The following is a 14313-nucleotide window of genomic DNA, read 5'->3' as shown; positions in this document are numbered from 1 at the left end:
GGGGTAATGTTGTGTTTACATTTTGTGCAGCAATTATGATTTAATTTTGCAACAGTTCCAAAATAGAATATTCAAAATGGTACGGTTCAGTGCACACGACCAGCTACACATCTTTGCTGTTGTCTATGGTAGTAGCAATTTGTCCATCTTACATAGCATTTTCCAACGGGACCCCAGATAAAATCATATCATCGATATGATATTCATAAGATTAGTTATTGCACTGTGACGGGAAGGGGGTCATAAAGTATCAAACAATTAACCGAATAAACCCCCCGAAATATGTCTCTCACATAATCTGTACATCGTTACACAAAGATATGATCTACAAAAGCTTCATTGAATTTCCGCTTTAAAACTGGCATAAAATATCATCTTTCTACTCACTGTGTGCACAAAGTATGTTTTAAAGTTTTTGGCTTCAACTCTGAGCTGCCGTGACCATGGGATCTCCCCTTTCAGTACCATATTCTCTGGATCCACATAATAGAGATGGGGACCTTCCGTTAGTAGAAATTGTCTTCTTCTGGCAAAGAGACCCTGATCAAAAATGATAAATAAATAAATAAATAAATAAATAAATAAATAAATAATATATATGTTTATTTATTTATATAGCTCTTTACATAAAAGAATTACTCAAGCACTTTAAATGGGTCTTAAGTAAAATCATACAGAGTACAAATATAAGATACATACAGAGCAATACAAGGATAAAAGTGGTCAAAGCAAAATCAGAAAATATATATCAATTACTCAATCAATAAATTAATGAAACTAATGTAAACAAGGGTAAGACAAATAAACACAAGATCAGTTATTGCAATACATGATAGAAAGAACATGCTAAATATATGCACTATGTATGAAGCAAGTGATAGCCAACTCAAGAAAGTAGTTTTCAAAATAAATGTTACAGCTGAAGAGAACTTGACATGGATTTATACTGAATCATAACTTTAATTTAAAGAAGGAAACACAACATTTGTCCGATGTACTCTATATTAAAATGGTAACACAGAGCATTGTTATTGTAGTCAAGTTTGAAACCGATTTACCGGACAAATAAGAAGCAGACATGACGTATGTCTCACCCGCCATTTACTTTATTACGTCTTCTCCCTCATGGAGAGGATAAAAACATTTTATCAAGGAACCGTTTCCAAATGGCCCTTGTTGGATTCTAAAGGGTAGATGTTCCCACCATCTATCTAGAGCCAACTGATCATGAGCACAGAAGCTTGCCTGGTAGAGCTCTTATGCATTATTCATGAGTAGGAGGTTCTACTCCAGAGGGCAACCCACCTCTGCAATAACCAGATTAGCGACGTTAATATTGGCAACTGTTTGCCAAGTTCTTAATTGTAAATGTGGACGAAGTGATGAGCTTCTTGATATCTTAAAACCTCAGCAATTTCGACTGCGTAACCTTGGCAGGGAAAGGTTAACCTGTACTCACTGCTTAACTAAAAAGTTGTTGATCCTAACCCTGCTTCTGTACTACAAAAAGACGAGCCTGCTGGGGTACAAATTAGGTTCAGAGAGCTATAACGCTATGAGAATCAAAATTCAAAGACTCTCTAAACTCTGACAGAAATGTCGCCATCATCCAAAGGATGTAAACCTCTTAGTCTTACCTTCCTCTTGTCGATCAAGCCCATCTTGAGGATTAGGTTGTCTTGGACAAATCTATGCCACTTGTTTTCTCGCCTCTGCTTCTCTATCCTCTCTTTCCTCTCCTCCTCGGTTATCTGCAAGACGTACTTGTACGGTGGCCTGTTACCTGAATGCTCGTTTTCTGTGTCTCCTGTGTTGATGCGACCAAAGTGTTGGCTCAGACCGTCGTCAAAGCCTTGAAAGTCGTCCACCTGCATCAGCCGAAGAGAGAGGACGTAGCAGAAGACGTTACAAGTCGGGGAAGTGTAAGATTAATAACAAATTGCAGGGGGAGATTTCCATCGGAAGAATGAGATGGGTAACAACCCTCTGGTGGAAACATTAATATGTACTTTTCCTTGCTGGTAGTTCAGGGGATTGTGTCAATTTTCAAATTTCAAAAGTCAAATTTCAAACTTTCCAAGGACATTCCAATTATAATTTTTAATAATATGGCCTTTATGATGCATTGTAATATAAACTAGTTCACTGCCATTTCTCCTCTTACTCCCCACCTCTCTCCTCTCCATCACCCATGGGCATCTCCACAAAGTAACAGATGCTGATAATGCTCTGGACATCACCAATGACTTAGTTACTTACATTGTAGACGCTGTGAATCTCTTCGCCATCTACGACAGTGCAAGGTATAAGAGCAGGGGGCGTCTCCAGATGCAACGTATCCCATGAAATGCCATCGAAAAACGGATGAGCCTTCAGTGCCTCAAAACCTCCACACTCTTGACAACCTAATCTATTGCTGGGGTCCAAGACCTGAAATAGGGAACACAAAAAAACAAGAAACCTGAGATACTAAAGTCACAAAGCTAATCATCTACAAAACTTAACCACTTTTTCAACTAATCTGCCTCATACTTGATACAGTTTCCCACTTGATACAACCTCCTACATTATACAGCCTCCTAATTGTTAGTCTCCTACTTGTTACAGCCTCCTACTTCTTGTCTCCTACTTGATAGTCTCCTCAATTAATAGTCTCCTACTTGATACAGCCTCCTAATTGTTAGTCTCCTACTAGATGCAACCTCCAACTTGATATAGCATCCTACTTGTTGCAGTCTCCTACTTGTAACAGCCTCCTAATTGTTAGTCTTCTACTTGTTACAGCCTCCTACTTCTTGTCTCCTACTTGATAGTCTCCTCAATTAATAGTCTCCTACTTGATACAGCCTCCTAATTGTTAGTCTCCTACTAGATGCAACCTCCAACTTGATATAGCATCCTACTTGTTACAAACTCGTACTTGTTAGAGCCTCCTACTTGTTAGTCTCCTACTGTACTTGATACTCTCCTAAACTAATAATCTCCTACTAGATATAGCCTCCTACTTGATACAGCCTCCTAGTTGATATAGCCTCCTACTTGCTACAATCTCCTACTTGATACAGTCTCCTACTTGACACAGTGGTAGACTAAATGCTTTTTAAGAAGGGTGGTCTGAAAGACTGGTCCGATGGGTCATAGTAAAAGTTTCCATGTACATTATTTGCAATGGTGAGAATAGAACCTTACCAGGAGTTTTTCCACCAAGTCTTTAGCTTTGGCTGGGAACCCTTCTGGGAAACTATACTCGAGTTTGATGATCTTCTGGAAGATGAGATATTCATTGTTTCCTCTGAATGGAGGTAGACCTGCACACAGTTGGTATATGATGCATCCTAGCGCCCAAAGATCAGCACTGTAGAAAGAAAACAACAATAATATGATAGAACACTTTAAATAACGGAAAGTTATTCGTGAGGTATGATTATGTAAAAACGACTGCCAACCCCGTATAGGATGGTTTATGGTAACTTCTCCGTGCTAAACCGAACAGAGGTTATTTTAGTGGTTATAGGTTATGATGATATCTGTTGAGTTTGCTCCGTGGTTTACATTTATCCTTTAACTATGTGATGTCACCGATGCCTTGATAAGACCACACTAGAATGTGATAGATTTTGCATGCGTTACAATTAACAGTATAATTCCAGAAAATGGCTGAAATAATTCACAAAAGAGCCTCAGAATACAACATTTATTTCTCCTTCTTGCAATTTAAAGGTTCCTTGAGACGGTGTGGATCAACGTCGCGTTCGAAAAAGTGTTTTACAATTTGACTTTCAAACATGGCAGCCACCGTGGCTATCATCATAGTGCAGCTGGCTAGCTACAATTCCATATCTCAGTACATGCAGTTAGGGTACATGCGAAGTTACCGTACACCACGTTACTACAACTTTAGTACTACTGGAGATCCCAATATAAACTTTGCTTCATCAGTTGTTATTTAAAATTTTCCATTCTTTGAAATGTGAATTTAAACTGAAGCTGGTTCCCTTTTGCTATGATCCAGTTATATGTAACTAAGATCCTGAGTAAACAGCACACTGTGTTCATTCATTATGCTGCAACATTTTTATACAAAAATAAGAACCCTTTTTAATAGAAACATTGATTCCAGTTAAAAACACAATGCTGCACAATCACAAAGAGATTATCAAAAGGAATATCAGCATATTTGAAAAGAATATCAAAATATTATTCAAGAGAATATCAAACATTATTTGAAAATTTTTCTATGCTAAAAAAGACTGTTGTTTCATTCAAACAGCAGCAACATGGTACCTCCTTAAAACATTGATTCCAGAGCTATGAGTAAACTTTTGCATATTCATAAATCAAAAACATAAACTGTTATTGATTGCGCATATTTAGCACGCTGCTGTTTATTCATGACGTGATAACAGTCATCACTTTATTACCTCAGTTTGGCATCACTAAAACGCTATATCCATCAATGTATAAATGACGCATTTCCTTTGCATATGCATATCTGTATCCTTCACTAACAAGAATATTTCCTACGGATATTTGCAAACGAAGACGTGGATAATAACTGACCTTTTGGAAACAGACTTTTCCGTCAGAAGTTCCGGAGACACATATTGTGCTGTTCCCACGAAAGAATTTGCACGTACTGTGGGGTAAAAAGAAAATATTTGGATAAATTGTTGATAAGAGGACTGTGAGATTACTAGTTTTGAAGTTCCAGAAAATTTGCCTTTATCGTCTGTCTGTTTCTACTGTAAATGTTGAATTAAAAATATCTCATAAATAATCTTTACTAGCCACTTTCTCCCACGTGATGGGATACCCTCATAGTTTACGTTTTTAACAACACATTGGTAAACTGGGTTACTCATCTCTCCTACAGTGTACATGTTGCTGTTCTATTCACCAAAACCTACACATCTCTCTTACAGTGTACATATTCGTGTGCTATTCACCAAACCTACACATCTCTCCTAAGGTGTTACATATTGCTGTTCTATTCACCAAACCAACACATCTCTCCTACATTGTACATATTGTGCTGCCATTCACCAAAGCTACACACCTCTCTTAAAGTGTAAATTATATTGATAACTCTGTGTTATTTTGCTACTGTACATTTTCTTCAGACAACCAAAATTTGCTGTTCAGGCAACTAATATGTAAAGCCAGGTTGTCTGATGGTCAACCAGCAAAATATCCCTTAAATATTTGCCCTGATTTGGACAACATTTATCCTAAAATGTTTTGATTTGCCCAGCTGCTCATGATTGAGAAGTTTCTGTCCATATTATTTTTATTTTATCTACGTTAAAAATTCCAGTTCACACGGAGCCATTATTATTATGAAATCATCATGAATCACACTGTCCAATATTACTGCAGTCTATGTGAAACAACTCTAAAATTGTCACATTGTCATCTGAATTTCCCCATTAGCAACAGACATGTAATGTTTAACATATACTGTAGGTTATATAAACTAGATGCAAATATTTGTCATGTCTCTAATAACTTTGCTACAGCAGGCACTTTTCGAACGACAAAAGTAGACATATCCCCCACAAAAGCACAAAAAGCTTTGTTTCCGTGAGAATCAACTGCGAATCATTACGCCCCTCCCCCGCCCCGTTCTCTCATCCTCCCACCTCCTCCTCCTCTTCTCCCACACCCTCATCAATGATATTCTTTTCCAAATAGGAAACGGTTCCTTGGGTTACGTGGAACTTATTTTTGTCAGAAAAACAGGATGGAATCTACAGTACTGCTATTTAGCTAAGCTTCAGTGGTACTGTACTGTATCTCTAGAATCATCTTCAGTGCAAACAAAGTCATTATTGACAACGGGCGAGAAGTATAAACAACTGTGACATAGCTTTTGGTGAACTTTCAGCCGTCTGTGGGCGCAGATGAGCTTGATATGATGAGAAAGACACAAATAAAACCTCCAGCCTGAATGACTTTGTGTGATTTTGAAGGGTACTTCTCGTTAACACCGAAGACTTGTGTGTCAGCACTGTTAAATGATAATATGTGGCTTAATGAAGCAGAGTGTTGTGTAGAAGAATCAAAATTCTAAAAAGGCCATAAAAATCACCCGTGTGACTTGTGCGTTGGCAGTTTTTCAGAACACTGTAAATGCTAATTGTTACTAAATAGTCGGTATAGTAGGCATTGTGTAAAAGGGGAAAATATCGTCCCTTGTTTCGCATACTGACGAATGTTAGAAAGTTATTTATCACGATCCAAAGCAATTCACTGCTTTGCAACTGAATGTTTGATCACAAATAATACCTTTTAAACAGTATCTATAGATTTATGTTACAGAAAACAAATTATAGTTTATAGACGTTTCAAATTTAAAGGATGTAGAACAATTTTAAGGGCATATAAATGTTCTAAAAACATTCGTCACTACGTAAAACAAAATAAAATAATTTGCATATTTGTCAGTGCGTGAAACAAGGGACGATATATAAGATAGGCCCCCAAATCGACTAATGCTCATTCAGTGCATGATTTTTATATAGGGCTTAAAAGTAGTTGGTTTTTGTGTTTTCAATAAATTCTTAAATTAGCTTTCCAGTTGGGTCACTCTAATTGAACTTCATAATATCAGTTAACTAATGAAGGCAATTAAGACTTCATCTTTTCAACAACAACAAAAAGAAAAAAATAGAGTGAAATATGCTGGTAACTAGAATGCATGATGTAAGTTAATAATTACCATTTTTTTCTTGCATGCAAAGTATGCCAGTCATAGGCAGAGCATAATATTACATGAGAACAATATTTTGTTTTTGCAATGGAAGTAAACAAGTTTTGTTATGAAATATATATCCAATTTGTTTTTTCCCTCCTCGGTGTATCAAACATCTATCAGGACAAATAATGCAACAACCTATCATAAAATATATTTTCTGCAAATGTTCGTTTACATGGCGACAGGTGCGGTGCTCCAGGCAGAAGCAAATAAGACCTGAGTGCCTAAGTTGTCACGTTTCCAGTAACGTGTTACCATAGTTACTATCCAGTGTAGAGAGTGAGACTAATAATGTATCTCAAATAACAAAAATAAAACCCATAACACACACATCATTCCATCCAGGCTGGCTTTTCTCACATAGTTAGGTACACTTTTCTTTATCCCACCCCTCTCCCCACCCCTCTCCCCACCCCTCTCCCCACCCCTCTCCCCACCCCTCTCCCCACCCTTTCCCATCCCCTGATGGGTCAACTCTGTCACACATTGCTGTAGTACTCTACATGACTGGCGTGAACTCACAAGCACAGAGAGTGAGTTGGGTGTCGACGCTGAGATTAGAAGTATTCAAACTGAGGGATAAATTAAACCCAATTTTACCTTCTTTGGCATTAGAATCTAGAATCTTGGCAGTCCCAAAATCTGTGATTTGAATATGCATATCTTCATTGAGGAGAATATTCTCGGGTTTCAAGTCTCTGCAAAACAGAAAGAAGAAAGATAAAAAATAAAAGTCTGACATGAATTTCTGAGAGACAATGCCAGCATAATTAAAAAAATGCTGAAGAAAACAATCTAGTTCAAATACAGGACAGATTTTATGTGTTGTCATACTGTATTTTGTAACACTATTTGAACAGACCTGTCTGATAATAAAACTGCATTCCAAGGGGTTTATGGCACGTATAACAGCATTATGCTTCCAACCACTGTAACCACAGATATGCATTATACAAATTTCCTTGGTTAAAACTAATTATGTCAATTCATCCCTTCTTTGAAGGAAATCAAAATGTTACTCCATGACAAACAAGTATGACAATATTTCATAAATATATTCCATCACAGGTTCCCCTGGTTTGGCCTCATACGTACATCATCAGCCCTGCTTTAATATCAGTCACTTTTTACTGATCTTTACCCATAAATGTAGGCAGGTGTACGTTAACAAGCTCTTTCAGTTAAATGTACACACATAATTCAAGACCAAAGGTTCATATACGATTTTAATTTCATGTTTCAGAAATAGGCTTAATCATTAATTGGTTACGCTGAAAACTGATGATTGACGAAAAAACTTGAATGTTTGCTGTTTTAAATGTTCTTGCTGCAAAATCAAGGATCACACATACTAGGACCATTTCAATGTTTCTGTTACATGTTTCAATAATTTAGTCTATTAATCAATCATATCCATCAATAAATCAATCGTATAAGAGAAAGAAATAACGTCACTAATGACGGAGGAGATATGATAAATAAAATAAATTGTATATATATTATAGAGTAGGTCAAACAGTAGCTGTAGCTACTAGTAAATAATTGACCAGTGATTGCTCGCAAAGTTTAAGAAGACTAAAGAAGTCCCCAGAGAACAAGAAATACGGACAAACACAACCAAGAGGACTGACAGAAAAACATGCTGATGGCACGTAAGACCCCTTCACCCCATCCCCACACTACCCATGACCCCACAGCAGTACAAACCAGGCTACAGTGAGCCACAAGAAAACAATACTGGAAGTCGAAACAGGTAACATTAGGAATACTGACAGTAGGCTCATACAGTATGAAGCTCTAGAGAGGACATGGTCAAATATAAAATATGGAAACAAAAATGGCAGAAAACAGGAAACATTAGGAATACTATATGAAGCTCTAGAGAGGACATGGTCAAATTTTAAAAATATTGGAAAAATAAATTTATTACGTACGTACGTACATAATGATACTACGTACGCACATACGTAGTATTTTCACATAATTACTTAATACATATCGCGTACGTATGTACGTAATGCATATCACATACATTCGTACCTACGTAGTATTATTACGTACCTATGTGATAATTAATGCATACGTACGTAGTATTATTACGTACGAATGCAATGAAAAAACATTTTTATCTTGTCCCCTACAGAGCTTTGTAAGGTCACAATTAGAGTTTGTGACTAGTTAGCAACTATTATCATTAATTCCCTCACGATGAACTGAAAATATAGCTTACTCTCACTCTAGTCAAACTGAAGGACATTTACTTGAACTAAAATGCATTGTTCAAAGCAAGCTACCTCAAACTGTTTACGTTTTTGTCAAAACTCTTTAACTTAATGAAAAGGTACTTAGATTGAACTTACAAAAAACATAACAACCAACCTCAGTTTTGTTTTGTTTGTGGTTAAAACTACAGTTTCTATAACGTACAATATCATGAAAACATTTGATCCTGAAGAAACCTCAGCCTGTGGTATTTCTAGGTTTTCATCATTAGTTCCTAGTTGGGTAGACAATCCGTCTCGTAAACAAAGCTATTTCGCCGATAATAAAGACAGAAATTTTCCCCCAAGAAAAAAAATTGGAAAAGAAAAAATAACAATTTGTGAGGTCTTTGTTCCGAATTGACTCTTTGTCCAAGCTTCCTTTCTGCTTGAGTTCAGAAAATGACTGCTCATATATAAGTTATTCCACAAGGTCTTTGATACATATTTGAGGCAGGAAGTTAAAAAAAAAAAAGGGCAAAACTATTCTGAACTTGTTTTCAACTGTATACTTAATCAAACTTGCTAACAAGTGTTCACGTAATTGTAGTCGTTAACAAGTGTTCACGTCATCGTACTTGTTTACAACTGTTCACTTTATCGTACTTGTTGCTCGGATAATGTACTGTATACTGTACAGTGTACATTCTATTAGCACTACTGAAACTAAATCTCACAATAAAAGGAAGGCAAAGTTCTAAATGAAATAAAACTATAATTCACAAAACTTGAAAACCTAGAAATACAAATTTGCTTCTAATAAACTCGGCAGAAATAAACAAGATATTGGAATTTCAACCAAGTCTGTTTAAAGGATACTGTATTTCTGTATTACAGGGATTTCCGGTTGCCACAGTTGATTACCTAATGAAAAGTACTGGTAATTTTCTGTTTTTCTAGGTCAAAAACCACACCATTACAGCATTTTGTATGGCAAAAGATATGCTTTTTTTTCCTGTTCAAAGAAGGTGGTTATTTGTGAATGCACCTGGCAACAACAGAATGCAATAATGTCATCATTGTTTGTTTGTTTATTGCGGGATAATAATCAACTCATTTATTCGCAGAGGAAAACTTGTATTTCCACGAAAAAGTATCATTCAAACAGACAAACAGTGACAGCTACGCAAACATTAAAAATATTATCGGGTTTCAAGGATAGATCAACAAAAACAAAAAGTTGATAGGAAAGTTACTCCTTTGAACAACATTTGCCATTATGACATCACAGAGCACCCACGGTGAGCCATTGTTGGGAAGAATCGTATGATTAGACATCCAAAATAGATCCATGCAATCAAAATACAGTGGTGTCTCGAGTAAAGGATAAGATATCAAGATACGGTTTTGAAAGTCACAGTTTGGAATAGTTTTCTTGTACATATTAGTATCACACTGTACTTTGTCACATTGTATTTATTTTTTTAATATTTTTTTGTGATAAAACAAATAAATAAACAAATAAAAAAACATTGCCAGCCAACAGAATGTCCCTTTAATAGGAGAAGATATGAAAATAACAGGAGCTTGAAACAGTGTTCTGTATATAATTAATCAGATTAATTAATTAAGGTCCATCCACCCTTCGTGGAGGTGCACAACCATTTTTTTCTTACCTGTGTATAATTCCGAGATGATGAAGGTGTTCTAAAGCCAGAATTATTTCGGCCGCATAAAATCTGGAAGCTGCCTCGTCGAATGAACCAAATTTTTGAATATAGGGTAACAGTTCACCGCGTTTAGCTAAACTCAAACCAAAATCTGGGAAAAAGGTTTAGTAAAGGAAAAAACAAAAACATCATAGTCGAGATAAAAATCTCGAGTGAAATGACCGTAAAAATTTGTTCCATCCAAGATCTCTGCAATGTATATTATACACACATATATGTACTCTGAGAATGTGTGTATTATACATACAAACCAAACCAAACCATCGCAGTTAGAATACTTTCTACATCTCCATATACACAAGGAGTTTAACTGCATACACTTTACAAATGTTTTTGAGATGCACAGGGCAGCTCATTCCCCCCCTCCCCCCCTCCCCCATCCCATGTTTACCCTAATGCAAGAAAAATCATCCGAATAGGTACTATGTAAGTTCCAAAAGACACAAAGATGCCTCTGTATGCCTTGTACTCTGAACCATTGAATATTAATGTATCATTTAATGCAACAAAGTGTTAACAATGTGTATCGGACATTACTACTGACCGTGTGAACTGTTCCTCTCCATCCTGTATTACAATAGTACTGTCCATCTACAGTATATTGTATAATACAGGTTAAAGTACAGCTGCAAGGTTAAAAACTTATTTGTTATAATGTACTTGGTATTAAATGTTGATACATCATACAATTTAGGAGGGAGAAAAAAGTATTTAAAAAATAGAAACTGTTGGATACTGTGGAATTCAACCATTCACACCTCTGAGAACAAAATGACTCCCACACTTCCAAGAAAATCACAAGAGCGCCGCTGTTGTACTGTATCAAGTACAATGACTTACTTAACAAGCCCCAAAATGCCAACTAATGGAGTTTTCAGAGGTACTTAATTAATCATGGCTTTGTTTGAAGACGACGAACAGTACATACAGTACTCATATGACACAGTATATTAGGACGTACTTCAGACTGATCATGAACAGTGACAAACAGACTACGATATTAAGATTTACTACCAGTGCTCTGAAACACTACTTCATCTGACTTCAAGAGTGGAAGTCTCTCTACCGATGTCTGAAATCTTAATTAAATGCATGCCATGCACCAGTGCACTAATAGATTTCCGAGAAATGTTTTTAATCCAGCGGCCACAGAAACGCAAGCGTTACAAAGCAACTTTTGGATTCTGCATGATTACAGATTAAATACAAGGTTAATACATAGTTATATCAGGCAAGGACTTTTCATATCAAAAACAGCAAAGAATTTACTGTCGAGAGACTTTGATATGACTTTAAACTCACTTCTTTCACAAGACAGGCTATTGTATGAAAAATGTATTTCCCATTCTTAAGAATCGTGGCATACTGTAAGTGCTAAAGACATCTCAATGCTTACATTGAACTGGGGGTGGGGAGGGGGAGGGGGTGATTGGTGGGCTAGAAAAATAACTTTGACTACACCTTGTGCTGTCCAAAAATTCAAGCAGATGCAGCTTAGAACTGTAAATTTGCTCGGGCATCAGTCTTTTGGAAAATCTTTTAAGGCCATTTCGGGATTGCCTCCAAACATGATAGAAATTTAAATATTGGTTACTGATATTCAAACTTTTCAGCAATTCACTGAAGCTGCTCTTGCTGAAGCTCCTCTCATGTGACTACAATGGCTAGGACATGTAACCCTCAACTGATTGTAACATTCCTTTTAACATCAGAGAATAAACTAGAAACTGCTAGATTGCGAATTGTCAACCTTCGTGTAGTTGACTTTCATTTCTACAAAACAAGCTGAGGGTACATTGTGATGCTCTCATGAATATTAATTAAACTCAAAAACCTGAATATCATTTCAATTATGTATCTACATACTGTAAGCTTTGCCAGACTTTTGACATGAAAATACTGTTTTACTTCCGTGTTTTTACCAAGCAATCAAACAAGCCATCAACATGAAGATTCCCCAAATGGTTTTCTATCCACAGAAGCTAAAACTGATCAAGTATTGACAACTAAAGAACCCACCCAACATCTTCCTAACCCCCAACCCCCCCAACCCTTCCAACCAAAAAAAACTCATAAAAATATTTAAAAACAAGAATTCTCCTTGGTTTCACCTTCAAAGCTATTGTTCTTGTTCGGTTAACACTATTTATATACTATTAACACTTTATTACTACTGTACATTACAATTCATGTATGTAGCTTTATACTGTACGGTACCTTATGCCCACAATATTAAACTAGAAGCTAGGCTACCTGTATCATGAGTAAGTACAGAGCAATCCAAACCATCTTTTTTTTTCCAGTGCTGAGGACAGCCAAGGACTCTCTGACTACTATTGCCACCCAGTTTATTCTGCAAGGGAAGCTTTTAAATATTTGTTTACAGGAAATGAAGCATAACTGGTGTGGCCTATGATCACAAGATGACTCACCCCACTAGTGAGGTCTCTAAGGTAATTTCAACTTAGTTACAACAAAACAGATGACTCATTAATCACATGTTCTACTACATGGAGTGGGAAGAGTGGGTGTGTGTATGGTAGGATAAACAAACAGTAAAACAACAACGTTAATTAGAGTATCTAAAAGTATTGCTGTTAATTAATGCAGTGGTGCTTCTTACCCTCCTCCTGCCCCCCGCCCCCCATCCATTCCCTGCAGTTTTTTTTTTAATTGTGCAAAAACAGCTGAGCAGAATATGATTGAGTAAAAATAGAAAGATCGGAATGAAAATGGTGGCATTTATGTACATAAGTCCCGAGGCAGGCTTTTACATCTCTTTTCTTTTCTTTCAGAAGATGCCATTTTTAAGATGCAATCATACTGCACGTTTGTCTGAACATTGTTAATACGTCCATAACTTATTATATGTCAATATTGATATTTAATTTGTGGTGCCTCTTACACTCTGCAGACTGAGCAAATCTTTCATCTGAAATCAGATAGGAGTATAAACTGAAAGAGTGAAATTACTTTACATCAATACATCAAGTTTGACACTTTGTTTGGGAGATACTTTAATATGTGACCGTAAAAAAAAATCCAGTCAGATTCACATATTTGTCTGAGAAAAGTTTTGAATCCTGGGGTCTCTGGAAAAACTCTCCTTGCTTTGCCCGGTTGAACAATTGTCACGAAAAACAAAAACCAGGAACAACGCATGGAAACATGTCAAGTTACCGGACACTGACAAACTCCTTCGCACACCTATCTTGACATGGTCACATGATTGGATGACACCATTTTAAAGACATTTGTAAAAGGATACATAGCTTTTCGCTGTCTTGAAAGGTGAAGGCTAGTCGAACGAAGAACGGATGATCGAGTTTACTGAGCACTTCCCTCTCCCGCATCACATACTTGTCTTTCTTTTCTCTTATTATGTGTCTTTTTTCTAGAATTTTTACTGAAAGGGAAAAGAGAAACAAAAAGATATCACAAGGTCTGAATAACAACTACATGCAGTCCAGTATAAGAGCATTCATGACAGAATTTTAAAGTACTACAAACCTTCCTCCTCTCCTCTCCACCTGTCCTGTCAGCCTCTCCCTTCCTACCCCCTTCCCACCCCTTTTCCTGTTGGCCTTTTCCTCACCCCCCCTACCCAACCCCTTTTCCTGTTGGCCTT

At 36.7% G+C, this 14313-nt stretch overlaps 1 protein-coding gene across 2 annotated transcripts in view; it reads right to left on the bottom strand.

Moving 5' to 3' along the window:
* Positions 1–14313, bottom strand: part of LOC139959355 (3-phosphoinositide-dependent protein kinase 1-like) — a 42619-nt gene that overhangs the window by 5220 nt on the left and 23086 nt on the right. For both annotated transcript variants that reach the window (XM_071956865.1, XM_071956863.1), the window contains exons 4-11: positions 13954–14091; positions 10632–10776; positions 7355–7452; positions 4561–4636; positions 3190–3355; positions 2260–2430; positions 1638–1868; positions 388–540 (exon numbers count right to left, since the gene is read on the bottom strand). In XM_071956865.1, the coding sequence (XP_071812966.1) occupies positions 388–540; positions 1638–1868; positions 2260–2430; positions 3190–3355; positions 4561–4636; positions 7355–7452; positions 10632–10776; positions 13954–14091 (1178 nt within the window). The remainder of the gene's footprint in view (positions 1–387; positions 541–1637; positions 1869–2259; positions 2431–3189; positions 3356–4560; positions 4637–7354; positions 7453–10631; positions 10777–13953; positions 14092–14313) is intronic.

Source organism: Apostichopus japonicus, chromosome 19 (genome assembly GCF_037975245.1).
Source record: "Apostichopus japonicus isolate 1M-3 chromosome 19, ASM3797524v1, whole genome shotgun sequence".
NCBI classification, from domain to species: domain Eukaryota; kingdom Metazoa; phylum Echinodermata; class Holothuroidea; order Aspidochirotida; family Stichopodidae; genus Apostichopus; species Apostichopus japonicus.
This window is presented reverse-complemented; position numbering and strand designations above follow the sequence as displayed.